The following is a 26,787-nucleotide window of genomic DNA, read 5'->3' as shown; positions in this document are numbered from 1 at the left end:
CGCCCCCGACTCGCACCCGCACCTGCAAAAGCCCCCCGGACAGCCCGGTCCCGTTCCCGGACCCGGGCACCTCACCTGCTGCTGGGCATCAACCCTGCCCTTGCTGTGCTCCTGATCCCGGGCATCCCCTAGTCCTGACCCCAGTGCCCGTCCTCGGTGCACTCCCGGTCCCATTTTCAGCCCAGAGCACTGTCCTGGTCCTGCTCCCAGCCCTTATCCTGTTTATCCTGGAGAGGTGGCACGGGTCCCATTCCTATTCCGGGTCCTGTGTAACCCAGTCCCAGCCCAGGGCACCCCCAAATTGCTTCAGCCCTGCTCTGGGCACTTGTTCTGGATCCAGCCGCAGACCTGGGGCACACCCAGCCCTCTTCCCAATGCCACCTCTGACACTGTGCACCCCACTCCCGGGCACACCCCTTCCGCAGGACACTGGCTTGGGCCACACACCCCTCAGGGTGCTCAACAGAGCATTTTGGGGGTGGGTGCGGGGATTGGAGACTATTTGGGGTCTGCTCCCTACTGCGACCCCTTAAGCACTTAGACCAGAGGGGACACCCCACGGGGACCCCACAGACAGCTGCGGGGGACTAGACCGCAGCGGGTGGCAGGGCAGTGGGGCCATCGTGTCCCCCGGCACCGTGGGGCAGGCGGGGTGACCTCACCGCGCTGCCGAGGAGGTGGCACATGACGTCATGGGGCAGGGGGATGGGGGATGCTGTGCGGGGACAGGGGCGGGGGGATGCGACCACCGCCACCGCCACGGCTGAGCAGAGAATGGGTTCCCCCCGCGGGAGGGTGGGGAGCAGCGGGGTGGGGGACCAGGAGCGTGGCGCCGGCGGAGGCCGGGGCGGCCGCAGAGGCCCAGCCTTGCATTGTTCTCGGGCGGCAGCCGGAAAACGCGACGCCCGCCCGGGAGAGACGCAGGCGGAAAAGGAAACGGGGCTGGGGGCCCGTGCCTGGTGCTGCGGGGGCGGGAGTTGGGGTCCCCCCACAGCCCCCACCTGGTTCCCACCTGCCGCCTTCACCCTTGCCCCACCATAAGCTCGGGCCCGCTGCCCCACTGGGGGAGCGGAGGTCAGCTGGGAGGGGGAAGATCAGCCTGGGAAAGGGGAGAATTTGGGGAGGATGCTGATTGCCAATGGGGTGCCCCTTTGCAGACTCCCCCCCCGCCCCCCCCGCGGGATCGGAGCCGGCGCTGGTGGGCTGAGCGGTGCGGGAGGGGGGCGAGGAAAAAGGAGGGTGAAGATGAGGAAGAAAAAGGGGGCGATGCCGGGCAGGGCAACTACAAGTCCCATGAGGCCGGGCGGTGCGGGGGGGCCGGGGAAGCACCGGGCGGGAGGTGGCGGCCCGCCCCGCCCCGCGCCCCCCCCCGCCCCGCGCCGCCCCGCGCCGCGCCCGCCGCGCCGCTCCAGCATGCACGGAGGATGCTCGCGTCTTGCTCGGGCAGGAAGGGGCCGGAGGGCAGGTACCCGCTGCACTACCTCGTCTGGCACAACCGCGCCCGTGACCTGGACCGGGAGCTCAGCGCCAAGCAGGTGGGGCGGCGCGGGGGCACTCCCGGCACGGCACGGCACGGCCCGGCCCGGCTCCGCTCGGTTCGGGCTGATGCAATGCTCGGGGCCGGGGTGAGGATGAGGATGGAGATGAAGGGGGTGATAAGGATAGGGTCGCTCTCTGCGCTGGCGGGGCTCTGGGGGTGTGGTGTGTGTCCCCACCTGCACCCCGGGACTGTCCCTGCTGCCCCCGGGGCTGCCGCGGAGCGCTGGGTACCACCCGCGGGTCTCCTGCATCCTCCGGCACACGCAGCCCCGAGCATCCCTCCGCACGTGTCCCCAGCTCCCTGCTAGGCCTCTGCAGACCCCCGGCCCGCACCCCGCTTCTCAGGGTATTGCCACCCCTCTGGGGGTGCAGCCTTCCGCTCCCCACTCTCAGGCTGAGCCCCTCCGGGGGCGGGGGGGACAAGGGCCCTGGTGCTGCCGGGGCGCAGCCCCCCAGCCTCACAAGGGTTCTTCTCAGGGTGAGGGGACCTACTTTGTGCCTCAGCCCGGGAACCTCCCAGCCGCCCGGTGATGGAGCGGGGTGTGGGTGCTTCCCCGGCGGGTTCCCAGCCTCCCTCTCCCCCGTGGCGTTGCAATTCAGGTAATTAAAACCCAACCCCGAAGACGCAGAAAACCGCAGGCACTGGAGGGAGGCTGACGGGGAAGCTGTGCTGAGCATCCCCAGTCTCTCGGCCCAGGTCCCCAAACCCCAAGGCACTGAGGGCCATGCTGGATGGACCCTGGTGATGCATGAAACGGGGGTCATTGTGCCGCGAAGCTCCCGCCGGGATGCAGGCGATGGCTCCCGCCACACCCGTCTCCATTGTGGGGTCCAGCCGGAGGCTGCACCAGCATCGCCCCGGTCTCCCACCCCATTGCCAGTGTTTTTATTTTCGTTCTAATTTGGGGTCAGTTTTCCCAGGAGCCCAGCGCGGCAGAGATCAAAGCTGGGCTCGGCAGACGCGGAGAGGTGGAGGGGCTGCGGGGGGGCCCTGACCCGCTCGCCTGCAGAGAGGCTCCAACCCTCCAGCTTGGGAAGTAGCGGGGCTCTGCCCTGGCCCCCGCTGGCATTTGATGAGTGGGAGCAAAGCCAGCCATGTGTGCACCCCAGGGGTGCACGGGGTGGGGGGGCATGGGTGCTGCAGGGGCAGGTGGGGGCTTGGGGAAGGAGGTGAGGGCCAACCCAGGCTCCCTGCTCTGTCCAGGGCATCCAGGGACATGGCTCAGCCCTTATCTCTGCCAGAGCATCCCCCAGGTAAGGGGTTGGGGCTGGTGCTGTGTGAAATGCTGGAGGCTGGGTGCCCCTCTGCCCAGGTCCCTGCCCTCTCTCTGCCTTGGGGACCCCCATAGGGCAGTGGCTCCATATGCTGCCCCTCCTGAGTGCAGATGTTTGGGGTTGGGAAGCACTGGGGCAGCTGAGACCGTTGCTCCTTTTCATGTCCTCTGTGTCTGTCACCCCCAAACTGTCGCCATGAGCTCCTATCAACACCTGGCTCCACAAGGGAGCAAGGGTCAGTGGGTCCCCTTGACAGGGACATCACAAGGATGTGGCAGGCAGTGACATGGAGCCTGTTGTTCCAGGACACCCCTCACTGCAGCCTGCCCCCTCAGGCGTGACACGGACCCGGGGCTGCACAGGGACAGCAGTGCCTGGCACCATCTTCCCGTGCTGGCTCACGTCCCTTGTTGCTACCCAGGAGCAGGAGCTGGGGTTCTCCAACCCAGGGACAACCCCAGTGGAGGGACGTGCTGTGCCACGTGCCAGGCTGGCACAGGAGGAGTGACTGAGCTGCGGTTCTGCACTGCACCGCTGCCACCCCAAAGCCACCCCCGTCCCCGTCCCCGTCCCCATCCCCGGGGGGTGTCACAGCCCAAGGATGGGCAGCACCTGGAGGTCTCTGCTGTGGTCCCCAAGCTGGAGCCAACCCAACACCAGGGCTCAGGACTGAGCTCTTGCTGGCAAAATCTGGGTCATGCCGTGTCCCCCGGGGTGGCTCCAACACCGTGTCCCCACACTGGGGACCCTCAGTGCTGGGGCAGGGCTGCAGCTGGGGAGCCCCACTGAGCCTGCAGCCCCCGCCCTCAGCTAGGGGGTGATTGCCTTAATTAGAGTCGTTTCATTAGTGCAATTAAGAAGCAGCAGTCGCCTGGAGAGCATTGGAACAGCACATTGGCTCCTAGGGAACTGGGGGGCTGTTTTGCTCCGGTGCTGTGGGCAGACTGGGGGGTCGCCCTAGCTGGTGAGTCCCTGGGGATGAGGGGCATGGGATTGGAATGGCCCTGGGGCAGCAGGAATGCAGGGCATGCGCAGGTTGAGGCAGGGATGTGCTGCAGGTGAGACCCTGGGCACCAGGGAGCCCATGCTCCACCTCTGCCCACACCCAAACACCTCTGACTGTCCTGTCCCAGCTGGCACCTTCGGGTCCTGCAAACCCCAGGTTTGTCCTCCTGAGAGTGGTCTTCCCAAAACCAATTATTTGGGCACTGCCCATTGCCCTGGCAGCATCTGATTGCACCTCTCCTGGCACAAGGCTTCTACCCCAGCTGGGTGCTGCTGGCACAGAGGGTGCCCCCCCCTTTCCCCAGGCCATGTCCCCAGCTGGGCACGGCTGTGACGCTGCTTCCCACACAGGGAATGGAGCCCGTGGGTGCCGGGGGTGCCCACCCGCCACCGCGCGAGGGATTCCTCAGGGTTGGCTGGGTGCCAGGCTCCGGGTTTGGCACAAACAACGGCAGCCCCAGCGACGGCTCCCCAGGGCCCCGGGGATCCTCGGAGCAGGCGCTCCGCTCCCGCAGCCGCCCGCCCCCGGCTCAGGCAGGGGAACACGTGCGCCCGCCGCAGCCCACGGCGCCCGCCGCGCTCCCAGCCCTGGCACAGGGGGGCTGCTGGCAGCTGCTGCCTGGCAACTGGGCACAACCCCCCCCCCAAATCCCAGAGGTGGGGGCTTTTCTGGAGCTTGCAGCTGCATTGAGATGTGCAGAGCTCCATGCGCTGTGCCAGGGGCATGCATGCCCCTGCTCTGTGGCTGCCTGGTGGGTGCAGCCCAGCCTGGCTGTGATGAGGTGTGCTGGGTGCTGGCAGCCACCACCGTGCTCTCCATGCCCTCTCCATGGGTCTGGCAGTGGCAGGAGGGAGAGGCTTTTGAGGTGCCTGTCTTGGAGGAGGTCAGGGTGGGAACGCTCTCCCGAATACTGTCAAATGTTGGCTGCTTTTTGTGTCTGGGAGCTGCACATCTGTGGGAGAGTACTGGAGAGCAAGGTCTGGCCACCCCAGTGATCTCAGAGCCTCACTCCTTCCTGGCAGGCCGACATCGAGCAGCTGGACCCCCGAGGACGCACTCCCCTGCACCTGGCCACCACGCTGGGCCACCTCGAGTGTGCCAGGGTGCTGCTGAAGCATGGCGCTGACGTGGGCAAGGAGAACCGCAGCGGATGGACAGGTGAGCAGGTGGCTGCTGCCCTCCTTCCTTCTGCAAACTGCCCTGGCACAGACACGGGCACGGAGATGGACGTGGGCATGAGCATGGACAGAGATGTGGACATGGACACGGGCAAAGGCGTGATCGTCTCACCCTGGTGCTGCAGCCCCCAAGGCGCTGCTCACGTGGTGCTCCTTGCCTGTGGCACCTGTGCGGTGCCCAGCTCTGCAGTGCCATGTGTGCCACGCTGTGCCATGGCCCTGGACATTGCCCCTTTTGCCCTACAGTCCTGCAGGAGGCTGTGAGCACCCGTGACCTGGAGCTGGTGCAGCTGGTGCTGCGCTACCGCGACTACCAGAGAGCCATCAAGCGCCTGGCCGGGATCCCCGTCCTGCTGGAGAAGCTGCGCAAGGTGCCTCCCTCGGCAGGGGCTGCGGGGGCTGGCTGTGGCCATGGGGCTCCCCTGACCCCTCTGTGCTCTCCGCAGGCCCAGGACTTCTACGTGGAGATGAAGTGGGAGTTCACCAGCTGGGGTGAGCTCAGGGCACAGCGTGGCTGTGGGGGGAGCGGGAATTTCCCAGCAGAGTCCCCCAGCCCCAGCATCCATCCTCAGGTCAGGGGTCACCCTTGTCCCCCAACATCCCAAGCTTGCAGGTCCCCATCCTGCCAAGGCATCACATTCCCCAGGTGTGTCCCCTACCTAGCTCACTGCTGGTAGCCCCTCTGGGGGTACAAGTGGCCCCATTCCCGGCTGGGCTATTGGCATCTCTCCCCAGTGCCCCTGGTGTCCAAGATCTGCCCCAGCGACACCTACAAGGTGTGGAAGAGTGGCCAGAACCTGCGGGTGGACACCACACTGCTGGGCTTCGACCATATGACCTGGCAGCGGGGCAACCGCAGCTTTGTCTTCCGGGGACAAGGTGAGGTGACACGGGTGTCCCCTCACTGGGGAGTGGTGCTGGGTGACACGGTGGGGACCGTGGTTGTCCTGACCCCATTCCCTGCAGACAGCAGTGCGGTGGTGATGGAGATTGACCATGACAGGCGGGTGGTCTACTCAGAGACGCTGGCCCTGGCTGGCCATGACCAGGAGGTGCTGCTGGCTGCTGTGCAGCCCACCGAGGAGCAGGTGATGGGGCGGCTGACGGCCCCCGTGGTCACCACCCAGCTCGACACCAAGAACATCGCCTTCGAGAGGTGGGCTGGGGTGGCACCGAGCCCACCCCCGGGGGTGCTGGCACCCTGGGCTGTCCAAACAAGCTCATGGTGCCATGTCACCCCAGGAACAAGTCTGGGATCCTGGGCTGGAGGAGCGAGAAGACGGAAATGGTGAATGGGTATGAGGCCAAGGTGAGGGGCAGGGAGTTGAGCTGCCCAGGGGGGTGTGGTTGGTTGCAGCTGTGAGGCGCCCACCTCTGCCATTCCCCCTCCTTGGGCAGGTCTATGGCGCTTCCAACGTGGAGCTGATCACACGGACACGGACCGAGCACCTCTCAGACCAGCACAAGGGCAAGAGCAAAGGTGGAGCCAGCACGGGCTGGGCGGGCCGGGCTCCCCTGGCTCTGCCCTCACCCCCTCCTCTCCTACAGGCTGTAAGACCCCCCTGCAATCCTTCCTGGGCATCGCTGAGCAGCATGTTGGGCCCAACAATGGGGTGAGTGTCTCAGGGGCTGGAGGGGTTGGCCCTGCAACCAGACCTCCCCTCTCACCCCACTGGGCTGTCCCCCCGTGCAGACCCTGATCACGCAGACACTGAGCCACGCCAACCCCACCGCCATCACCCCTGAGGAGTACTTCAACCCCAACTTCGAGCTGGGCAACCGGGACATGGGACGGCCCATGGAGCTCACTACCAAGACACAGAAGTGAGAGGGGGAGGAGCAGACAGGGACTCCCTGTGTCCCCACCTCCACTGCTGCAGAGCTCTGGGGTGGGCACAGGTGCGGATCCTCAGCCCAACGCCTCTCCCTGGCAGGTTCAAGGCGAAGCTGTGGCTGTGTGAGGACCACCCGCTGTCCCTCTGTGAGCAGGTTGCCCCCATCATCGACCTCATGGCAATAAGCAACGCGCTCTTCGCCAAACTGCGGGACTTCATCACCCTGCGCCTCCCACCCGGCTTCCCCGTCAAGATTGGTATGGATTGGGCTCTGCTGCTGACCTGGCTGGCACAGCCAGCTTCCCTCCTCGCTTTTTTTCCCTTTTCCTGCAGAAATCCCCATCTTCCATATCCTCAATGCACGAATAACCTTCGGGAACCTCAATGGGTGTGACGAGCCAGTCAGCTCCCTGCGGCACAGCCCCAGCAGCGAGGCACCCTCACCCAGCAGCGACTCCTCCAGCGTCAGCAGCTCCAGCTCCCTCAGTATGTGGGGGGAACATGGTGAGGTGGGAAGGGGTCCCAGTGGGGTCAGGGGTCACAGCAGGGTAAGGGACACATGACAGGCGGGGTGGAGGAGGAGGGGGACCCACAGGGTGCCCAGCCAGGCCAGCTCTGGTCTCCCCACAGCCTCGTGCCGAGCGTGTGAGATGGACCCGGCGCTGTTCGAGGTGCCCCGGGGGTACAGCGTGGTGGGCACCCACCAGGACGCCCTGCGGGAGGATGAGGATGACCTGCTGCAGTTCGCCATCCAGCAGAGCCTGCTGGAAGCGGGCAGCGAGTATGACCAGGTGAGCGCTGCCACCCCCTCACCTCTTCCCGTCCCCCTGTCTGAGGGTCCCTGCTGCCCACCCATCCCGATGCTACTTGGGATTCTCACTCACCCCATCTCTCCCCGTCCCTGAATCCCAGGGATTCCCAGTTGTGGGTCAGAGTCCATGCTGGGGGGCTGTTTTTTGAGGTGCCACCCTCTGTCACGGACCACAGGTGACCATTTGGGAAGCACTGACCAATAGCAAGCCGGGCACTCACCCCATGTCGCACGAGGGCCGCCGGGGAGACAGGTTGGTAAGGTCTGGGCAGCCCCCCTGGGGGGAGTGGGTGTGGGTGCCACGGACCCACGGGGACCCCACTGAGCCCCTGCTGCCCCCCAGGACTCCCCAGCACATGGCATCCCCGCGTCCCCCCGTGGCCCCATCGCCGGGGGGTGGCCGGGGGCCCAGCGCCCTGTTCCCCAGCTACGCCGAGCAGCTGCGCCTGGCCATGGCGCTGTCGGCGCGGGAGCAGGAGGAAGCGGAGCGCCGGACGCGCCAGGAGGAGGAGGATCTGCAGCGGATCCTGCAGCTCTCGCTGACGGAGAAGTGACCCCGCGCCCCCACTGAGCCCCTCGCCCACCCCAGTGGGGATGGGGACGCGGCCAGGGCTGTGTTTGGGGGCACAGAGGGGGAGCGGTGTGGGGGGAGCCGGTCCAAGAACTGCGGAGGGCAAATGGGGGAAGGGGGGAACAGGATCTGGCCCTTGGAAAACATCCCCAGAGCTGGGGCAGTGTTGGGGTGAGGTGGGGGCACCCCACAGCAGCACAGGGTTGGGGTGGCTGTTAACCCTACACCTGGGGTGGCAGAGACCAGGGAGGGCAACTCCACAGACTGTACCCCTTCTCCAGGACAGCCACCCTATGGGGTGCTGCTCAGCCCCTCACCCCAGGAAGGTGGTGGGGGGCACATCCTGCCCCAGATGGGTGAGCTGCCAGTTGCGTGGGGTCCCGGGGTGCCCCTAGAGCCAGGGAGCTCTGCCCAGCTCCCTCTTCCTCCCCTGCCCAGGCGCTACCAAGTGCACTTACCCGGGAGCTGCTCTGCCTGCCAACAGGGGTGGAGGCTCAGCCCTGTTGTACCCCACAGCCAGCAAGGGGCTGCACAGCCGCCCCCCCACGGCACGGGGACTGCTGGGGCAGCTGAAGGGGTGCCTGTGAAGGGCGGCCCGGTGTCACCCCCCCTTACCCCTGCTCGCACCCCTCCACCCTGCTCGGACGCCCCCCCTTGGCAGCGCTGCACCCCCCCCTTCCCGGGCACTGACCCCGAGAGAAACCTTATGTCAAATGGTGCTAACCCCGGCCCCCTGCCCCGGCTGCTCCCCCTTTGCACACGGGGGGCCGGGGGCTGTGGGGTGGGGGGAGCTGGGCTCGCTCCCCTGGGACTTTTCATAGCTGGTGCCCCTCCCTCCACCCACCCGTGCACCCCACAGCAACATCTGGGCCAGGGCCGGGGGAGCTCGAGCAGCTCCGACCGCGGCCAACACCAATAAATGCTCTTTAATGTTTGTCTCTCTCGGCCTCCCTCTGCCTGTGCCGGGGGTTCGCAGGCAGGGGGGTGCAGGCAGCACCCCTGGCACGGTGGTCCCTCGTCCCCGGTACCTGCCACGCAGCCAAGGGTGGCTGAGCCCTTTATTAAAGGGGTCCAGGAGCAAAGAGCCGGTTGGGAGCAGCCGCTGAGGGGGCCGATGGGGCAGGGGAGGTGAGGGGCGATGGGGTGGGGGTGTAGCACCGTACACAAGCACATCCTGGGCTGGGAGGCTGCTGGTGCCCAGCGTGCAGGACCCCGTGGAGCGATGCTGGGCAGCCCCAGCCTGCGGGCACTGAAGAGGGAGCAGGATGCGACTGATGCCAGTGACTCCCTGCCCCCTCGGCTCCTGGGGAAAGAACTCGGCTCCGGGCTCCTGCCCAAGGTGGGGACTCGGCTTTAATCCCCGGGAGGCCGGGGCAGTCCTGGCCCTGCCCGTGGTCGTGGCCGTGGCCACCGCGCTAGTCCGTGCCGTTGGTGAACTGGCAGAGTTTGTTCTCCAGGTCGCAGATGCGCTTCTCCTGCGCTTGGACCGTCTCCTTCAGGGCACGGATCTCCTCCAGCACCTCCTCCAAGGCTGGCTGCTGCAGGGAGGGTGGGACACACAGGGTCACCGACAAGTCTGGCCCCTCTCACCCCACCCCAGGGAGGGAGACAGCCCCACTGCCACGTCCCCATCCCCCGGACACTCACAGAGAAGTCGGAGTCGCAGGTGGAGTGGCTGCGTCGGGGGCCTGGTGGGGGTTTGCTGTCCAGGATGTTCTTCTTGACCACCTTCAGCTCCCGGTTCTTGATGGGGACATATCCATCCCGCAGTGAGATGAGGATGGGCTCTGCGTCCTTCCCCGACAGCCACTCATCTGCCTCCAGGGCTGGCTCGGGGCCTGGCGTGTCAGGGTAAAGGTCATCCTGGAAGAGATCTGACTGCGGGAGGGAGAGGGACCATGGTGAGATGTGGGGGGTCTCCCTCCAGACCCCCATCTCCCCTGGGACCCCCTCAGGCTCACCTTGCGTGGCACCGTCATGACAATGGGCTCGCACTTGCGCTCGTGCAGCTTGAAGAACCTGCACGGGGCACAGGCAGTCAGGGCCCAGCTGACCCCCCCCGGCCTCTCTGGCTCCCCACAGCCCCCTTGGCTCTCACCTGGCGATCTCACACTTGCTGACATCCAGCCCACGCTTGGGCATGAAGCCCATGCCCCGCTGGGGCTCCTTGCTGCTGTAGGTGTTCAGGTAGTGCACGTAGGGTGCCTCATCCGTGATCTCAAAGTACCGGATGCTGCTGTCACCCTGCAGGAGTGGGGACAGGTGTCAGGAGCCCTGGCACCCTTGGGGACAGGGTGGCATGGGGGGTGCACCCCGGGGAATGGGGGTTACCTTCCCGCAGAGGTAGACGATGCTGGAATCGGCGTCGTAGAAAGGCAGCAGGACCCCATTGCTCGTGTCCATCTCTTGCAGGGCAATGGGCTCCTCAAAGTTGTTCTGTGGGGCCGGAGCAGTGGTGGAGGGGTGTGAGCAGTGACCCCAAACCCCCTCCCCTGGTTAGTCACACACATTAGCCACGGCACACTGGGGGACTGGGCTTGTCCCCTCCGGGGTACACAACGCCCCGGGCAGGCAGCTTGGCATGCCCCCCCAGCCCCCCACCCCTCTCCTGTTACCTGCAGGGCTGGGTACCCCCCAGCCTGGCTGTACCCCCCTTCCCCAGCACTCCCTGCCTCCCAGCCCCCTCCCCACCCCAGCACAGCACGGCACACTTGGGAACTTGGCATCTTTTGGGAGGGGGATGCAGCAGACAGCCCATCCTGGGGCAGGGGGGCTGGCAGGGGGTCTGGGGGCCAAGTTCCCAGGGCAGCACTCCATGCGGCCTCGTTACCGGGTCCCACAAGCCCAGCTCCCGCTGGCTCATTCTGGTAAAGCCCGTGGTAAAGATGTGTCCTTCCCGTGTGAAGATGGCCCGCACGGGCCTCAGCCCTTCGTGGGGGGCAAACCTCTCCTGGGGGGAGGGGGAGACAGTCAGCACGGGGCATGGGACGGGGGAAAACGGAGGGGGTCCGGATCTGTCCCCCAAAACGGCCGCTGAGTCCTATTCCATGGTGCTCCCTGAGCGCACGCGTTGCCAGAGAGTATCCCCGGCACCCAGAGCGTTCCCGGCTGGGCTGAGATCTGTGGGATTGGCGCTGGCCAGGCTGGAGCTGCTGTCTCGTACCAGGTCCCAGAGGCCCAGCTGCCGCTCGCTCATCCTGCTGAAGCCCGTGGTGAAGATCTTGCCATCGGCCACGAAGATGGCGCGGATGGGGCGGGTGCCGTCGTGCGGTTTGGTTTTCTCCTGCGCCGGCGTTAGCGGGTTAAATCAAACACAGAGACGCGCGGTGTGGGGTTAGTAGGGTCAGGCAGGCACTGGGGGGGACCCCGCGGTGGGACAAGGGGGACACAGCAGGGGCACTCACCGCTATGATCTGCTGCTTGCGGGGGTCGATGACACGGACCTTCTTGTCCTTGCAGGTGGTGACGAGGAGGCTGCCGTTGCGGTTCCAGCCCACGTTGTAGATGAGGTCGGTGTGCATGTCATCCAGAGCCAGCAGCATCTCCCCAGTCCCCACATTCCAGAGGATCACCAGGTTGTCACAGCCTGCAGAGGACCGAGGGGGTAGCTGCTGTCACCCCATGGATCTCCTGTGACCCCGGCGAGGGTGACCCGGGACCCCCTTACCTGCGCTGAGCAGGACGTTGCGGGCCGTGGGGTGCCAGGAGATGATGCTCACCCGCTTGGAGTGTCCCTCCAGTGTCACCACGGGCTCCGTGATGTTGCGCACCGGGACATAGTCGGGGATCTGCCACACCTGGGGGGAAATGGAGAGCGGGGCATTGGGGATCACCCCGTGTGTGAGCACTAAGCGGATGAGAGAGCCTCAGAGCCAATTAACCTCATCATTAATCCCGGCTCAGCCTGCGGGGAGTGTGGCGAGGGGACACCAGAAGCGCCTCCATCCTGGGGTGCATCCCCAGTATTTGGGGTGCTGGCAGGCACAGGGAGGGGGGCACGGCCGGGTGCAGCCCCCAACCCCCCCCCCAGCTTTTCCTACATGCTGAGTCGCCAGGGAGGGTATATTTAGCACAAACTGCTGCATCATGGAGCGAGCAGCCACCGCCAGCGCGAATGCATGGCACCGGGGCTAAAAATAGGCCAGTGACACTTCACAGGCGGCAAGGAGAGGGGGGGGGGGATGCTCTGCATCGCTCCCCCAGCACCCTCCACCCCCCTCCCAGGCGGGGCCCAGCCCCTCACCATGACGGTGGTGTCCTCCGAGGCGCTGGCGATGACGTTGTCGTTGTGGGGACACCAGTCGATGTCCAGCACGGGCGCCGTGTGTCCCGTGACCAGCGGGTGGTTCTTGTCCACCCGTCCTGTCTGCAACGGTGAAGGGCCGGGGTGAGTTCCCCAGGAGAGACCCTGCCAGGTACCCCCAAAGCCCAGCCTGGCCACCACGTGGCGTTGTGACACAAATGGGGACATACAGGGGATGCTGGCGGTGGCCAGAGGTTTGCACCTGTCTTGAAGGGGGAAACTGAGGCATATAGGGCAAGTGGGGCTCATTCTGGCACAAGGCCTCATAGGGACACAGAGGGGAATGATGTGAGCCATGAGAGGCTGTTTTGTGTCTGCTCTGATGGCAAGGAGGGGTTGGGGACCCTCCCCCCGTCTCTCTGCCAGGGTTGGCAGGGCAGACCATCACTCCACTGTGTCCCCAGGGAATCAGGCCTGGGGAGAAGGCAGCTGGGGGTTTCCCAGATCACCTCAATTGACAGGGATGTCACGCCCGGCAGGTGCCAGTGATCACCCAGGTTGTTCCTGCCTGAGCCCCCCATTGGGGCAGAGCTGGGGGTCTCTGGGGCCACAGCAGCTCCCCAAAAGCAAAACCCATCAGCATGATCCCCTCAGCACATCTCAGCAGTGTGGCCAAACCCTGGCATCATCCCCACTCACCTTGGCAAGGGGCAGGACAATGAAGGCCCCGCCACCACCAGACTCCACAATGATGGCCACAAACTTGGGGTTGACGGCGCAGAAGGAGCTGTCACATGTCACCTTGGACACACGGATGTCCTCGTACATCTGGTCTGCCTTCACCGGCTGCCCGAACACGTGCCGGAACTTGCTCTGGCGCACCACGCGGCGGCTCATGGCTGGGGGGACAGGGTCAGGCCACCACCTCCCCACCCTGCCACAGCTTGGAGGGGTTTTGGTCCCGTCAGGCCCCGTGCTCTGAGAGATTCCTCCTACTCTGGGCATAGCAAGAAGCCTGGGAACGCTGGGGTGGAGGGGGATGAGGATGCGAGATGGTGCCTGATGTGGCCCTGACCCCACATCAGGGAGCAGGGCCAGCCCTTGTGCAGGGATTTGGGCGTGCTGCAGATGCTGGGGACTGTCAGCTGGTGGCCAGAGCCACTTCACATGGGTCAGGGACTGGCCATGTCACAACACAGAGCTGTGCTATGCCCCATGGCTGTGCCATGTCCCGAAGTTGTGGCATACCCCACGGCTGTGCCATACCCCACATCTGTGCCATGCCCTGTGGCTGTGCTGTACCCCACTCTGTGCTATGTCCCGTGGCTGGCTCTGGGGTTGGCACATGAGCTGCTGCAGCAGAGTAGCAGGGCAGAGAGGACTTTGGGGTAGACATAAAGGTGCCATGCACGAGGTCACAGCTTGTCCCCTTGTATTCCATCCTGCATCAATGGCCTGAGTCTCCTGGCTTGACCCAATATCAGGAGGAGGGCTGTGCCTCCAGAGTTGCCTGTGGGTGGCTCACGCCTCCCTCCATGGATCCCTGTCCCGTGGCACGGATCCCTGCCACCCACTCTGCACCCCCACCTGGGTAAGGGCTGGACCTGGCACAGAAACACAGCCCCATGGGCACAATGAGGTGTGGAGGAGCCCCCCCGTAGCCCCAATGGGGTCTCCAGCCCTCAGCCACAGCTGGGCACGATGCCCACGGTCACTCATCTCCCTCCCCAGCCTGTGCTGCTCCTGGGACCTGGCCCAGAGGGAGACTGAGACACTCAGGACCACAGAACCCTTGGGGCTCTGCAGCACCCACGAACCTCTGGCTACCCTGGGGAATCCCCTGTGCTCTGCTGGGTACACAGTCATTGTCAAAGAGCCACATCCAGCCACCTAACCATGGCCAGGCACCCCTCTCCCCAGCCCACACAGCCGATGTGGGCAGAAGCAGGAGCAGATCTGCTCCTCCATGTCCCAGCCGGCGGATTTTGTGTAGGGCACATGCAGCGCCCTGCCAAACCACCTCTGCCCAGTCCCTGAGTGTCCTCGGAGTCCTCACGGCACTTGAGCATCATCTCTGGCTTGGCTGAACGGGTTGGAGCTGGTGCTAAGGGGCCCAGAGCCCGGCTACCAAGCGAGACTGGATAACGGCACTGCTGGTGTCACTGCTGGGGTCCCCAGCCCCGGGGGGCAGCGAGTCGGCTCCGTGGGGACGCTCTCCCAGCACCTCAACCATTGCCAGTGGGAGCAGAGCCTGGGGTGTCAGCATGCAGAGAAGGAAGGGACGGCCTGGCAAGGGTGCAGGCAGGGGGTGGGGTGCAGGTGGGTGCAGATGTGGTGCGGGCAGAGTTGAGCAGGGTGCAGGAAACGTGTAGGGTGCAGGAGGGGTTGGTGGGAGCAGGTGAGGCGCTGGCAAGGTGCAGGCAGGGCTGAATAGGGTGCAGGTGTGGGGTGCAGGCATGAGAGCTGGGTGGGGTGCAGGCAGGGCGCAAGCGGGGTCGGATGGGGTGCTGGCAAAGAGAGGTGGGGTGCAGGTGGGGTGCAGGCAGGATACGGGCAGGGTGCAGGCAGGATACGGGCAGGACAACCCCGCTCCCCGCTCCCCGGCCGTGCCATTACGTTGCCACAATTGAATCCGCAGCGACTGCTCGGGAACGACCAGAGGTCACTGTCCAAATATAGCCATCTCCGCCGGCGGGCGGCGAGGGGCCGGGGCCCGGGGGGCTCAGCCCCGCTCCCCGCGTCCCCCCGTCCCTCCCCACCGCGCTCCCGCCGCCCCCGCCCCGCGCCCGGCTCCCACCTGCGCTCGGCGGCTCCTCCGCGCCCGGGCGCGCCCGGCTCCGCGCTGCGCCCCGCTCGGCTCCGCTCCGCCCGCTCCGGCCGCGCTCAGCCCCGCTCCGCTCAGCTCCGCTCCCCCCCGGCCCGGCCCGGCCCGGCCCCGCTCGGCTCCGCTCCGCCCGGCCCCGCTGGGCTCGGCTCGGCTGGGCTCGGCTCGGCCCCGCGCGGTGCCGCTGCCGCAGAGAACAGCTGAGCCGAGCCGGGCGCCGGGGCCGGCACAGCCCCCCCGCGGCGGGCACCGGAGGGGAGGGGAGGGGGGGCCCGGCCCGGCCCCGCCTGCCCCCGCACCCTGCCCGGCCCCCCGCTCTGCCCGCGGGGTCGGGGGCAGCCCCGGCACGGCCGCCCCCCTCTACTCCCACCCCAAAAGCAGAGGGGTCCCAAGGGTGCCCGCAGCCCCTCGGTGCGGTGCGTGGGAGCCGCTCGGGCTGGGAGATGGGGGGCAGGAAAAGCCCCCTGAGCCTTTCTGAAGTATTGGAAGAAACCAAGGGGCGGGGCATCACCCCGGGGGTCAGTTCTGCACAGAGTGTGACCCTGCGATGGGTCCCCCCACAGCGCAGGGCTAGCCCAGCCCCACAGGGACCATGGCCATAGACGGCCCCTGAGGGTCCCAACACTCATAGCATCCCACGGGGTCCCCACTCCCCTCAGGAAAAAGGGGTCTGCAAGCCCACCTCAGCCCCAGCCCTGCAGGATGGTTACAGGCACATCCAGAAAACAGATTTGGGATTTAGTGAAGCCCAGCCCTACAGGGATGCCCTGGTCCAAGGGGATTAAGGGATTGTAGGGCTCAGGGACCAGAGGGAGGGGAGCGGTGGTTCCTGGAAAGGCAGCAAAGCCCTGGACCCTACAAGGGCACCGTGTGGAGCTGGATGAGCATTGGCTGAGCGGGCAGGAGGGGGAAGCTGGCAAAAAGGCAGGGAAGAGGTGACATCTTTGTTTGCCCAGCCAAAGGGGTGGCACGGAGGGAGGGGGCTGCAGAGGCACCCCTTGCTCACCCCATCCCACCATGGCTCTGGCTCTCATCCGTGGGGATGCAGCAAATGCCATGTCCTGTCTCCATAACTCCAAGACATATCCTCACCAAGTGAAGAAAAGCCTTTCTCAGCTGGTGCTGGGGGAGCAGGAAGGGATGGGGCAGCCCAGAGACATTGCCAGACCCACAGCGACAGCCCTGCTGCCCTGGCCCCAGACCCCAGACCTGGTGACCACTCAGTTCCGGCCTGGTGGGAAGCTCCTGCATGGGTGGTGAGGCTGAGCCCAGGGAATTTGACTTTCTTCTCAAGACCCTTGCCCACAGCAAGGCCAGAGAGACCTTTGCACTGCCTTTCTTGCCACAACAGAGCAATACCAAAACCTGGGACAGGTTGTTCAGTGTCCAGTTAAAATCTTACATCCCCCTTGGAGCTTAAACCCAGGACCTTCCTTCCAGTTCTTGTGTCTGCAGTAGTGCAAGGAGAGCACCTGCAGCATCCCGATATTTTAAACACAGGACCCCTGGAATCCTCTCTGCATGATCTGGAAGTACCTCTTGCTTGGAAGCACTGCTCCATCACTTGGGACAGGATGGGGCCACCCACGAGAGGGAACAACCCTGCTCTGGCTTTCCAGATCCCCACTGCCATCACATGTTCTGAGAGCAGCACAGATCACTCCCTCACTCCTAGACCCGATCCCAAACAGGAAGCCACACACCTTTGTCATCTTCAAAATAAAACTTTTATTCATTCGGTAACAAGAACATTGAATCTGCACATCAGTGCACAAGTTCACATTTAAAAACAGCTGAGCACATCGGTCATAAAGTCTTTAGGGGGAAAGGGGACAATCCCAGCCACCAAGGAAGATCCAGGAGGGGCAGACAGAAGCGCTCTCCTCCCTGACTCGCAGCCCCACCGCCAGCTGCTCGGCCCTGGACAATCCCTACAAACCAGCGCACGGACGTCACATCTCCATAATGGAAATTAAAAGGCACTGGCACCTTCTCTCGTGCCAACAGAGATGTCTGCGGCACGGGCGGGCTGTTAGCACCTCTGGCAGCAGCACCAGGGCACCGAGCCCTGCACCAGCCCGGACCCTCCTGTGCCAGGCCAGCACCTGCCTCTGCCCCACACCAAGGGCTCGGGGCTTTGCCTTGGGGAGCAGTGGGGTTTGTGTGGAGCCAGGGCCGCATTAAGGCAGGACGCAGCGTGCGGGGAGCAGGGCCCTGCGGTGGGTATGGCTTCCTCCTGCCAGAGAGCTGCCAGGAGCCCCCGGCAGGTGCAGCGCCCCTTCGGCCACGGATTCCCAGCTCGCTCCTCCCAGGTCCCCGGAGCAGCCGGAGGTGGGACGGGATCCCTTCCACCAGCCCTTTGCTGGCAGAGGGACACGGAGCTAATCCCTGCTCTCCGTTTAAACATCCAAGTGACCCAGAGAAGCGTTGTCACCTCCTGCCACCCGCTGGGACCGTGCCCCCAGGAAAGGGCCGAGAGGGGAGAGATTTGTACAATTCCTCAAGCAGACCGGACACACACTCACACACACGCAGCACCCACACACACACCACCGAGTGCAACAGAACGCAGTGTAGAACCAGTTTCACACACGCAGTCCGTTTGTGCAAGGCTCACACGTTACAGTACGGCCGGGACGGGGCAGCGATGGCTGGGATATTGTACAGGAGTCAATGTAAACAATAAAGCGTCCTCCGAGAGGCTTCGCCAGAGACCAAAGAACAGTTGCTTTGTACAAAAATGCCCTTAAAACAACACGTTTCTCCCAAACCCCCTCTACCTGCGAGGCTTGTCAGCTGCTGAGCACCCTGGAGGTGCTGCTGCTCCCCGTGGTGCTCAGCGGGTCACAAGAGGCTCTCATGGGGTGGCTACAGGAACCAGGACAGAGTCATCACCCTCCCACGAGCCACCAGCATGGAGAAGGGACAATCGTCCCCAGCAGAGACCTCTGATGCCAGGGGCTTAGTGGCTTCGTTGCCCAGACACTGGAAAAGGAGGTCCATACCCCTCCACAGTCTGTCCCCTTCCTGCCATCCTGCTCAGAGCCTCCAGACCTCCAAGGCCTTCATCACTCTGCAAGAGAACCACCTTTCCCGACTCCCTCTGCCTGCCCACAGCCTTCTCAGAGAAAAACCAGTTGTGCTGGGCCAGAGCCAAGGACAAGGGGACAACAAAGCACCTCCCTGCAGGGGCCTCTGCCCCTCTGCTGCTCTCCCCAGCTGAAGCACCCGAAGAGCAGCTGAGTATTGGAAGGAAGCAGCATTGCTGATCTGCAATGAAGACCCTTCCTAGAGGGTGCTTCTCCTGAGATCAAGCTGGGCAAAGAAACCCAATCCTTTTCCTCCTCCTACCTTCTCAAAGGAAAAAAAATTCAACACAGGGTTTTTCCCTCCCCAGATCCTTGTGACCAGGACATGCTGCCAGCCAAGCATGCACCCTCCAATGCAAGGCTGGTGGCCACCAGTGCCTTGCACCCGTGCAGGGGCAGGCAGGCATGTCCTTGGGGTCAGAACGGTGGCAGTGGGGCCTGATGAAGTTTGTGGGGGAGGCAAGGACTGAACCTGTCCTTCTCCTGATGACATGAGCCACTTGGCCTTTCCAGTGGCTGCCCTGCTCCGGAGCCAGCTGGAGAGGGCTAGAAGAAGCCACATGTTTTTCAGTGTCCCAAAGAAGTATCTGGCCTCCTGGGCCAGAGGCTTGGGTGACTTCTAGTGACTGAAATGGCCTGGGATGACGTGCTGTTTGACCCAGGACAGGGCTGTGCTCCAGCACGGGTAACAACCCCCTGCCAGAGCTCAGGAAAGGGAGGGACAGTGCTCGTGGCTGCTGGAGCACAGGCAGGCTCGCAGACCTCGCTCAGGCTGCAAGGCAGCACAGGAGGATCCCTGGGGGCTGCAGGAGGGCAGCAGGGTGGCATTACCTTGCCAACCAGCTATGGGCTGAGGATACCCCACACCCCTTCCCCAGGGCAGGCACATGCTGCTTCCCAATACTCCAGTGCTGTGCGCTCCTCTCCACCTCAAGAGGAGTTTGTCTCATCTGAGCCTGCAAGGCTGTGCAGCTTCAGGGCTGCTTTCTAGGCATGGGCCGGGCTGCTGCTCCTCCCACACCATGTCCTCTCCATGCCAGGCTTCAGCAGCCTGAGCCATTCTGCATCTTCTCTTTGCTTTGCTCCTCCCCAGAGGGCAGGTCTGGGCCTCAGCCAAGCACCAGCTCGGACAGGACCTGCCACGGGACTGTGGACAGGACCCAGAGCTCCCCTTGGCCTTTCCCTCTGCTCCTACAGCACAGGGACAACTTGCTGATGCACACAGCTAGAAATGAGGAGCTTTGATTTAGCCAAACTGCTCAGAAACCACAAAATAATTTGCTGAAATTTGGAGCACAGCCTTCACACACAGCTTCTCCAGGGAAGCAAGAACCTGCAGAACGGCTCGGTGCAGCCAAAGGCTTTTCCACATCCAACTGGCACTCCTGGAACCCAGCTCCAAGCAGGAAGGAGACGGGCAGACACACAGTGCCTCTCCCACAGTGGGATAATGGGGGTTCACGCAAGACTGGAGGAGAAGGGACACATTTGGCATTGAGGCTCGCTATTGGAAAGGGAAGACAGCTTGTAATGTCAAATCCACTCCCATGTCTGTGCAGATCACAAAGAACAGCACTGAGTTTGAGTCAGGTGGGTTTGTTTTCCAGTTTACAGAATGCAGTCTTGCCCTTCTTTTTTTTAAAAAAAAAAACATAGAAAAGACCCCCCAAAAATTCATATAAATATCATATATACAATTTAGGAAAAAAAAAAGAAAAAGAAAAAACTTTCAGAAAATATTTTCCCTCTGGGTCTGGAGTTAGAAGTGACAGAAGAGAGGACAAAGCTTTGCATTAAGGGCAGTATGTCATGTAACAAAAACAGCTCAAGTTTTGGGAGCCACCAGAAACACCCGTGAGCATGGCAGAGGGGAGAGGGAAACTCAGGCAGCACAAGAACAGCTTTGGGGCAGAGGGCAGGCAGTCGGAAGAGGGCAGAGAACAGATGATATGGCCATGAACTTGGAAGGCCCACAGCAGTATTCAAGTAATGGGAGGGTTAAAACCCTAATGAGGTTTGTTTTAAAAGAACACTGGCTTTGGGGGTAGAGGTGAACGTGGCAGCTCCTGAAGGAGCTCTGCCCCACCTCAGCACAGAGCAGAGAGCTCTGTGTGCCCCATGGCAGATGGGAGAGCTGGTCTTGTTGCTGCCCAGGGTTATTAGAGCTCATCCATTGGGAAGATTTACCCCTGTTTGCTCCTTATGGGGAAGCACCAGCTGAACTGAGCCCAGGGTGTTTGTCCTGAAGCAGCTGTGTGAGGGATCTGCCAGCATGGTGGAGTTCCAGTTTGCAGAATAAAAGAAAGGCCAAACAAAGGGACCTTGGCACAACCTTCACATTTACAGGGGCTGTCCCCCACCAACTGCCCAGCACCCTTTCAAGGCATGGGGAAAATTCAAGTCAGGAACTAGGATCTGGTTTTAAGCCCAACTCCACCTTGCCAAAGCAAGCCAACATAAATTCTCTCGTAATAAAGGTGTTCTTTTAAAACAAACTAATAACAACAACAAAAAAAAGAACATTTGAGGTTATCCGAGTTAAACTTAAAAAAACCCAAACAGTCCTGCAGTCAGAGTCACACACAGAAGAACCAACCCACACCTACATGCGCCAGGAACAGTAAAATGACAATATATATAAAATTAACCAATAAAGTGCATGTTCCTTATATTACACCTGCCCCTTGTGTGAAAGCAACACCACGGGTTCTGGGTAAGAAATCACAGCCAAGGGCCCAGGATCACATCGTGTTGTAGAGGGGATTGGTTGTCCGCTTTTTATCATTGGTCTTTTTGAGCCTCCTCAGAGGGTGAGTTCTCCCGTGCTGCTGCCGTGGGGCGACAGCCAGAGCTTGAGATGGAGACAAGGAGTCCAGGACCTGCACCTGGAGCAGAGGAGGGCCCTCCCCGGAGCTAGTCCATGTCGGATCCGTGCTGGAACACAAACTCTGCTGGCTGGAGCTGCACTCTTTGGCGTACTGAGCCAGCGGCCTCTCCACCGGCTTGCTCTGGGCAATGCACTCGGCTGTTCTGAGCTGTTCCACAAAATGCTTGGTGGGCTCTGGGGAGGAAAGGTGATGCTTCCCACACGCGCTCTCCGAGCCCCTCTCCAACCTCCCCCCACAAAAGCCTCGACCGAGGGCAACGCAGGTGAGAAGCACGGGGTTGGCATTGGAAGAGGCTGACTCCCTGTCACGTAGGTCATCCTTGGAGAGGTCCAGGCAGTCCAGTTTGGCCAGGGATGCCGAGCGCTTCATGTGGGAGGGTCTGGTGAGCCCTGCATGCCGGATCCGAGCCTCTATTTCCTTGGCCCGCTGCTTGACCGGCCCGGGGCTGCTGGAGCGCTCCTCCACGCTGAGGCTGCTGGAGCTGTGAGGGAGGCTGTAACACAGGAACGAGATGTCCAGAAGGTCCATGTTTTCAGCATGCTGCCTGGTGAAGTCCTCGCTGCTCAGCTGCCTTGAGATGCCAGCACCGCCTCCGCAGAGAGGTTTGGGACCGTCCCTGAAGGGGAGAGTCATGTCTCCCTCAGTGCCACAGGGCGTGACCAGCTCATCGTCTGTAGCCGTGCTCTGCTCGGTGACACCTTCCAGGTGAATGACGCAGGGGTAAGGAGAGCTCTCGAGGCTGGCTGGGGATGGACAGGTCACCTGGGCAGAGGGAGAAGCAGCACCGAGGTGAGCAGATATCCCACTGCCTTCCTCGCTGGGGCAGCCCATGGTGAAGGCAGCCTGCTTGCGTACCGTGTGCTCCGGTGGCGAGGGATGTGACGGAGTCCTCTCTATGCACCTCGAGGGGTTCAAGTTTTCATCCAAAGACGGGGTGGCCATGGCCAGCCCGCCCTGCTCACAGCTTGTATCGGGGCGCTGCTCCGCAGGCTTGACCGTCAGAGTGTACTCGATGATTTCGATTCTCTTTGGGAGGAGGGAGGGCAGGGATGGCTCCTCCATCCCATCAAATGAGATCACTGTCCTGTGCTCTTGTGCCACTCCCTCCTGCCCCGGGCTAGGCTCTGTGGGCAGGGACTCCTGGGCAGGTGCAGGCAGGTGTCTGCCCACAGGCTGCTCTGCTCCAGGAGGCAGCGGCGTCTCCTCAGTGCCTGGACCCTGAGCCTTGTCTCCCTCCAGTGCCAGCTCCAGGGGCGGCTCCTCACTCTTCCCCCGGGGCAGGAGATCGGCAGCAGAGTCGTTCCTGGAGTTCTTGCGGGTCGGTAAAGTGCAGGCTGGGGCCGTGTGCTGGTGCTCCTGCTCCTGCCTTAAGCGCTCCTCGAACTCCAGCGTGGCTCGCCGGACGGAGCCGGGGCACCACTTGGGCTCAGAGTTGATGGAGCCGCGAGGCTCCTGCTGCTCCCCACCAGAGCTGCTTTCCTCCACGTCTGATTTACCAGAAGACAGCTGCAGAGATGGGGCTTCTTCCTGCTCAGGTGGCAGAGGGTCTTTCTCCTTTTCCTGGTGTCCAGCACAGGCTCCTTCACTCTGTTCCAACTTTTCTGATGCCCAAATCACCTCCACTGGCAGGTCATGCACCGTGTTCCTCTTTGGTGTCTGGCTGAGGTTGGCTGAACCCTCTTTCTGCTGGGCAGGTCCTGCTCCCTGGTTGATTGACTCGATCTCTGTGATAATTTCCTTCACAGAAATGGCGTTTTCCGAGTGGGATCTTGTGAGATGGCCTGCACCAGGCAGCTCAGGGACCTCCTGCAACACACAAACAGGAGCATTACAAAGTGCATCAGCTGTGCCAACACAGAGCAAACAGCAGCAGCAGGTTAGAGAAAATAGAGGTGCATATCCCCAAAGGAACAAAAAAGCATGTGGGAGTGTGTGGAGAGAGATCACCAGAGCAGTGATCACTAATGTAGATTCTTTTTTACTGTCTCTAGGACTGAATTTAACATACTCCAGGCTGGATCTTCACTTAGACTAAGATCTAAGAATCTTAACTGCCACAAACTGCAAAGAAAAGGTAGCGTCTTTTGTTTTTCTAAATGAAACAAAGTCCAACGAACAAAAATAATCTTAATACTGCTAAAAGTATTTTGAACTGAAAACACGACAAATTCTGCTCATGTATGGAACAGACAGAAGTAAAGCAAAAAGAATGATCAAGCATTGAAATGCTCTGGTTTCCCAGAAGAAAATGCCCAGGGACACTCCCAATCCCCACAGACACTCTGCCAAATCACAGGAGAAAGCACTGGCCTATTATATTTGGAAGAGCCTTATTGCCTCACATGGAGATGGAAAAGATTCAAGCAATGCAGGATGGAATTTAAATAAGAGAAGCTCCCAGAAAATGATGGCCTCGGACATCATCAATCCCTGTGAGAGTCCTGGAGGCTGAAAAGCAATTATGAGAAAAAGGTACCTAAATTTAGAGGTTACTAAATTTTGTCAAGACTATCTCTCTACCCAGGAGAAGTGAGCCATGATGTGCCCAATCCCATCACTCCAGACCTGGACAGGTTAATTTCTTCCTCCAGCAGTAGAAGCTCTACACCTGCCTTGATTTACTACCCCAATGCTGGTGCTTCCCAGCCAGGGAAAAGGGCCAGTTTTGTTCCATTCTTCGGTGGATTTCTCAAATCAGATAAGTATCTGTGCAGATTTGGGATTCTGGCTGGGCTCAGGGTCTGGCTACATTAGTGGGTCAAGTCCCACCTTTCTGCTCTCCTGATGCAAAACTCAAAAATAAGTTTCTCACGAGAACAGCACAGCAGGTCAGGTCAAGGTCGGTTTATGGCCCTGCCAATGCCAGCAAACTGATGTTTAAGGAAAAAGTGCAGAAAAGGGCAAGTATCTAAAAGGGAAGGAAGGGATAAGCATCTAGCAATCTCTCCCCAAACACCATGTCCAGTGAAAGCAGGGCTAGAAAATCCCATCCACAGCCATCCCACAGCACAAAACAGCCCACAGATAGGGTTGAGCAGCAAAACCTGAGCAAGTTATTTTAACCTTTTGTTGCTCTTCATCTGTGGAAGAGTCATCTGATGCCTGAGGGGAGTTTCCAGGGCTGTTTCTTCGAGCATCTGCACCTCCATCTGCAGCAGGTGGCACTTCCAGCATGGGCACCCTGGAGACCCCATTCCTCCCAGTCCCTTGCTCCTCTGGCCTGGAATGGGAGCAGGTGCGAGACCGGCTCTCCTGGGAGAGCTCTACGAATTTCTCCAAAGCGCTGAAGAAATCAATCCTGTCTGTGCTGAGGTCTGTCACTTCGGGCTGAGGGTTCTGTTGGAGACCTGGAGAATTTTGGTTTGGGGATTGGGGGAAGTCTTTTAAGCATGAAGTGAATTCTTCCATGGGAACCAAGTGCACGTTCATATCAGGCTTAAGGGCATCTTTTTCTAGATCGTCCACTGTCAGATCAGGAAACTCTGTTATTTCCAAGGGATGCTGGAGCTGCATTAAGGCCTCAGAAGCATGGCAGTTGTCAGGGGGGACAGAGTCTACACAACACCCTGCTGTACAACCATTGATATTGTTCAGGTTCAGCTTGTCCTCCATCTGCTCAGCGTGGAAGTCTCTGCAAGTAAACTCTAAGTGGATCCTTCTTTCCTTCACACACACGTCCTCGATCATGTTTGTGTCCTCTGGGAGCTGCTGCTCCCTGTCCAGCTCAGCTGAGTAGATGGGAGACATGGGCTGCTGGTTGTCATTGGTCTTGGCCTCTGAGATCTGGTCAGCTGAGGTGGTGATCTCCTTTTTGTTCAGCTCCAGCCCGGCCTTGCAGATGGGCTCGTGGTGATCCGAGAGGTCGCTGTCCGAGTGTGAGCGCCACAGTTTGTTGTGCCGCTGTTTGCTGTGGGGAAGGAGAGCAAAGGAAAACTGTGAGAAATTTCTACATACCACAGCCAGATACACCCTGTTTTAAGAGGACACAAACCAGAACAAAAGCTGTGCCAAATGCTGGAGTCAATGACCACAACTGTGGCTTCACATGAACAGTTCAGGGCCAAATCTGCTGCTGGAGAAGCTGATCCAGTAATGAACCACTTTCCAGGAGCTAAATTTCATGGCACCATTCTGCTCCACACATCCCTCCCTATTCCTCAGCAGTGTTGGATCTGTCCACTCAACAAATGCAACGTTTAATTGACTGCAGAATTTGGTCCTTTCTCAGCCAGCACTGTTCCATTTGCAAGCAGGTGAACAGTGACCAGAAGAGGGAGAACCCCTTGTGCTGGGCACAAGCAGATGGTGGACACTGAATAAAGTCCAATTTCCCTCATGGTTCCTTCTCTGAATAGCTTCAATAACTGGCTCTTGTAACCAAGGGATGGGGCGGGATGAGTAGAGGCGGGTGTGTGCAAAAACACACAAGACATTCTCAAGAGTAAACACACAGCCCAAATTACCACCCACCTTCCACAGGAAGGAAGTTCAGAACTCCTCCAGCTCCTGGAAAGCCCCTCTAGGAAACTCTGAGCCATCAACAGGCCACGTAACTGCCAGTGGCATTGCATCACCTTCCTCACCTCCACCTGCCAAAAACTCCAAGCCATGCACCTGGGCTTACAGGGAGCCCTGCAGGCAACTTCTTGCCATGAAATGCCAGAGCTAGCCCAGGCTGCCAGGGTTTGCCGAGTGGCCATGGCCACAGGGATGTGTTTCCACCCATTGCCCCTAGGAGGAACACAGAAACCACAGAAAGCTCCTTGGAGCTGCAGGAGATCTTGCAAAACCTCTCCAGTCCTTTGCTAGCATGAGCAGGCGCTTCCAGACACATCCAGCGGTCACGGTAAGTTAATTAACAGACGGTACTGAGCTAATTACCATGTGCCAGTTCGGTTGTGGGTGCCCAACAGCTAAGGAAAATAATCCACTGCAGATTTAGCTTTCCAACCCTATAATCAGTGACAACCTTCTCATGACACAGGGCAGAATCAGGTCCAAAGGGCAAGATCAGAGGCCAAAGACACTGTCCTGGGGTGCACATGCTCTGTCTCCTGTGAGTTTTGGAGCAGTTTGACAGTGGCAGCAGAAACCAGCTTGTCCCTGAGGCAGGTTCTTGCTTGGGCTCTGTATGGAATGTCATCTGACATCTCTGCTCATACAGCCTGGGGAACTGCTGGTGTTTTCTGAGGGCACTTCAGTGCTCAAATCCAGCTCTCTGCTACACATTTGATTTTGAAAGTGAAAATTACCCTCCTGTGTGAGAACTGGCACAGATCTGAAAACCAAGCCAGACGTCAAGCACCACTGGCAGAGGTGTCTGTGCTATCTTCCAATCTGACACTTCCCTGGTCTGACAACCTGCATGAGGTGCAGGGTCAGAGAACAGGAGCCCACTTCCCTTCCCAGAGCCCACAGCCAGACCTGGACCTTCCTGGGCAACATTCCTGGTGCTTGTACCCACACCAGCTCTGGACCAGGAGCCCCCCATACCTCCCACCAACTCTCCAGGCTTGGGTATAAAACTG

At 61.2% G+C, this 26,787-nt stretch overlaps 3 protein-coding genes across 9 annotated transcripts in view; 1 reads left to right on the top strand and 2 right to left on the bottom strand.

The window, feature by feature from the left end:
- Positions 1–1,390: 1,390 nt before the first annotated feature.
- Positions 1,391–9,155, top strand: ANKRD13B (ankyrin repeat domain 13B). Of its 2 annotated transcripts, XM_088176902.1 has the most exons (15): positions 1,391–1,535; positions 4,843–4,978; positions 5,245–5,369; positions 5,445–5,490; positions 5,734–5,877; positions 5,965–6,154; positions 6,241–6,307; positions 6,397–6,478; positions 6,547–6,611; positions 6,692–6,822; positions 6,933–7,090; positions 7,167–7,319; positions 7,464–7,624; positions 7,821–7,897; positions 7,988–9,155. In XM_088176902.1, exons 1-15 carry the CDS (start codon positions 1,425–1,427, stop codon positions 8,196–8,198), a joined length of 1,857 nt encoding a protein of 618 aa, XP_088033028.1. In that variant the 5' UTR covers positions 1,391–1,424; the 3' UTR covers positions 8,199–9,155. The 2 variants fall into 2 exon arrangements, with proteins under 2 accessions (XP_088033028.1, XP_014731953.1); XM_014876467.2 differs by having other exon boundaries at positions 7,821–9,155.
- Positions 9,156–9,255: 100 nt separating this feature from the next.
- CORO6 (coronin 6) lies at positions 9,256–15,303 on the bottom strand. Of its 4 annotated transcripts, none has more exons than XM_088176904.1 (11): positions 15,256–15,303; positions 13,158–13,357; positions 12,459–12,581; positions 11,883–12,012; positions 11,620–11,801; positions 11,379–11,498; positions 10,547–10,651; positions 10,314–10,459; positions 10,177–10,234; positions 9,863–10,093; positions 9,256–9,753 (listed from the first exon to the last, which is right to left on the bottom strand). In XM_088176904.1, the coding sequence occupies exons 2-11, from the start codon at positions 13,353–13,355 to the stop codon at positions 9,631–9,633; spliced, it is 1,416 nt and encodes a 471-aa protein (XP_088033030.1). In that variant the 5' UTR covers positions 13,356–13,357; positions 15,256–15,303; the 3' UTR covers positions 9,256–9,630. The 4 variants fall into 4 exon arrangements, with proteins under 4 accessions (XP_088033030.1, XP_014731955.2, XP_088033029.1 ...); XM_014876469.2 differs by lacking the exon at positions 15,256–15,303 and adding an exon at positions 11,046–11,165 and having other exon boundaries at positions 13,158–14,656; XM_088176903.1 differs by lacking the exon at positions 15,256–15,303 and having other exon boundaries at positions 9,256–9,750; positions 13,158–14,653.
- A 1,683-nt stretch (positions 15,304–16,986) lies between these two features.
- Positions 16,987–26,787, bottom strand: part of SSH2 (slingshot protein phosphatase 2) — a 90,950-nt gene continuing 81,149 nt past the window's right edge. For 2 of the 3 annotated variants that reach the window (XM_088177212.1, XM_014876478.2), the window contains 2 exons: positions 24,323–25,166; positions 16,987–23,065 (listed from right to left, as the gene is read on the bottom strand). In XM_088177212.1, coding sequence (XP_088033338.1) covers positions 21,113–23,065; positions 24,323–25,166 — 2,797 coding nt within the window. In that variant the 3' untranslated portion in view covers positions 16,987–21,112. The remainder of the gene's footprint in view (positions 23,066–24,322; positions 25,167–26,787) is intronic. The other variant, XM_088177213.1, reaches the window with a different exon arrangement.

Source organism: Sturnus vulgaris, chromosome 21 (genome assembly GCF_052056855.1).
Source record: "Sturnus vulgaris isolate bStuVul1 chromosome 21, bStuVul1.hap1, whole genome shotgun sequence".
NCBI classification, from domain to species: domain Eukaryota; kingdom Metazoa; phylum Chordata; class Aves; order Passeriformes; family Sturnidae; genus Sturnus; species Sturnus vulgaris.
Note: the sequence above shows the minus strand (reverse complement) of the source record. Positions and strands in the feature narration are given on the sequence as shown.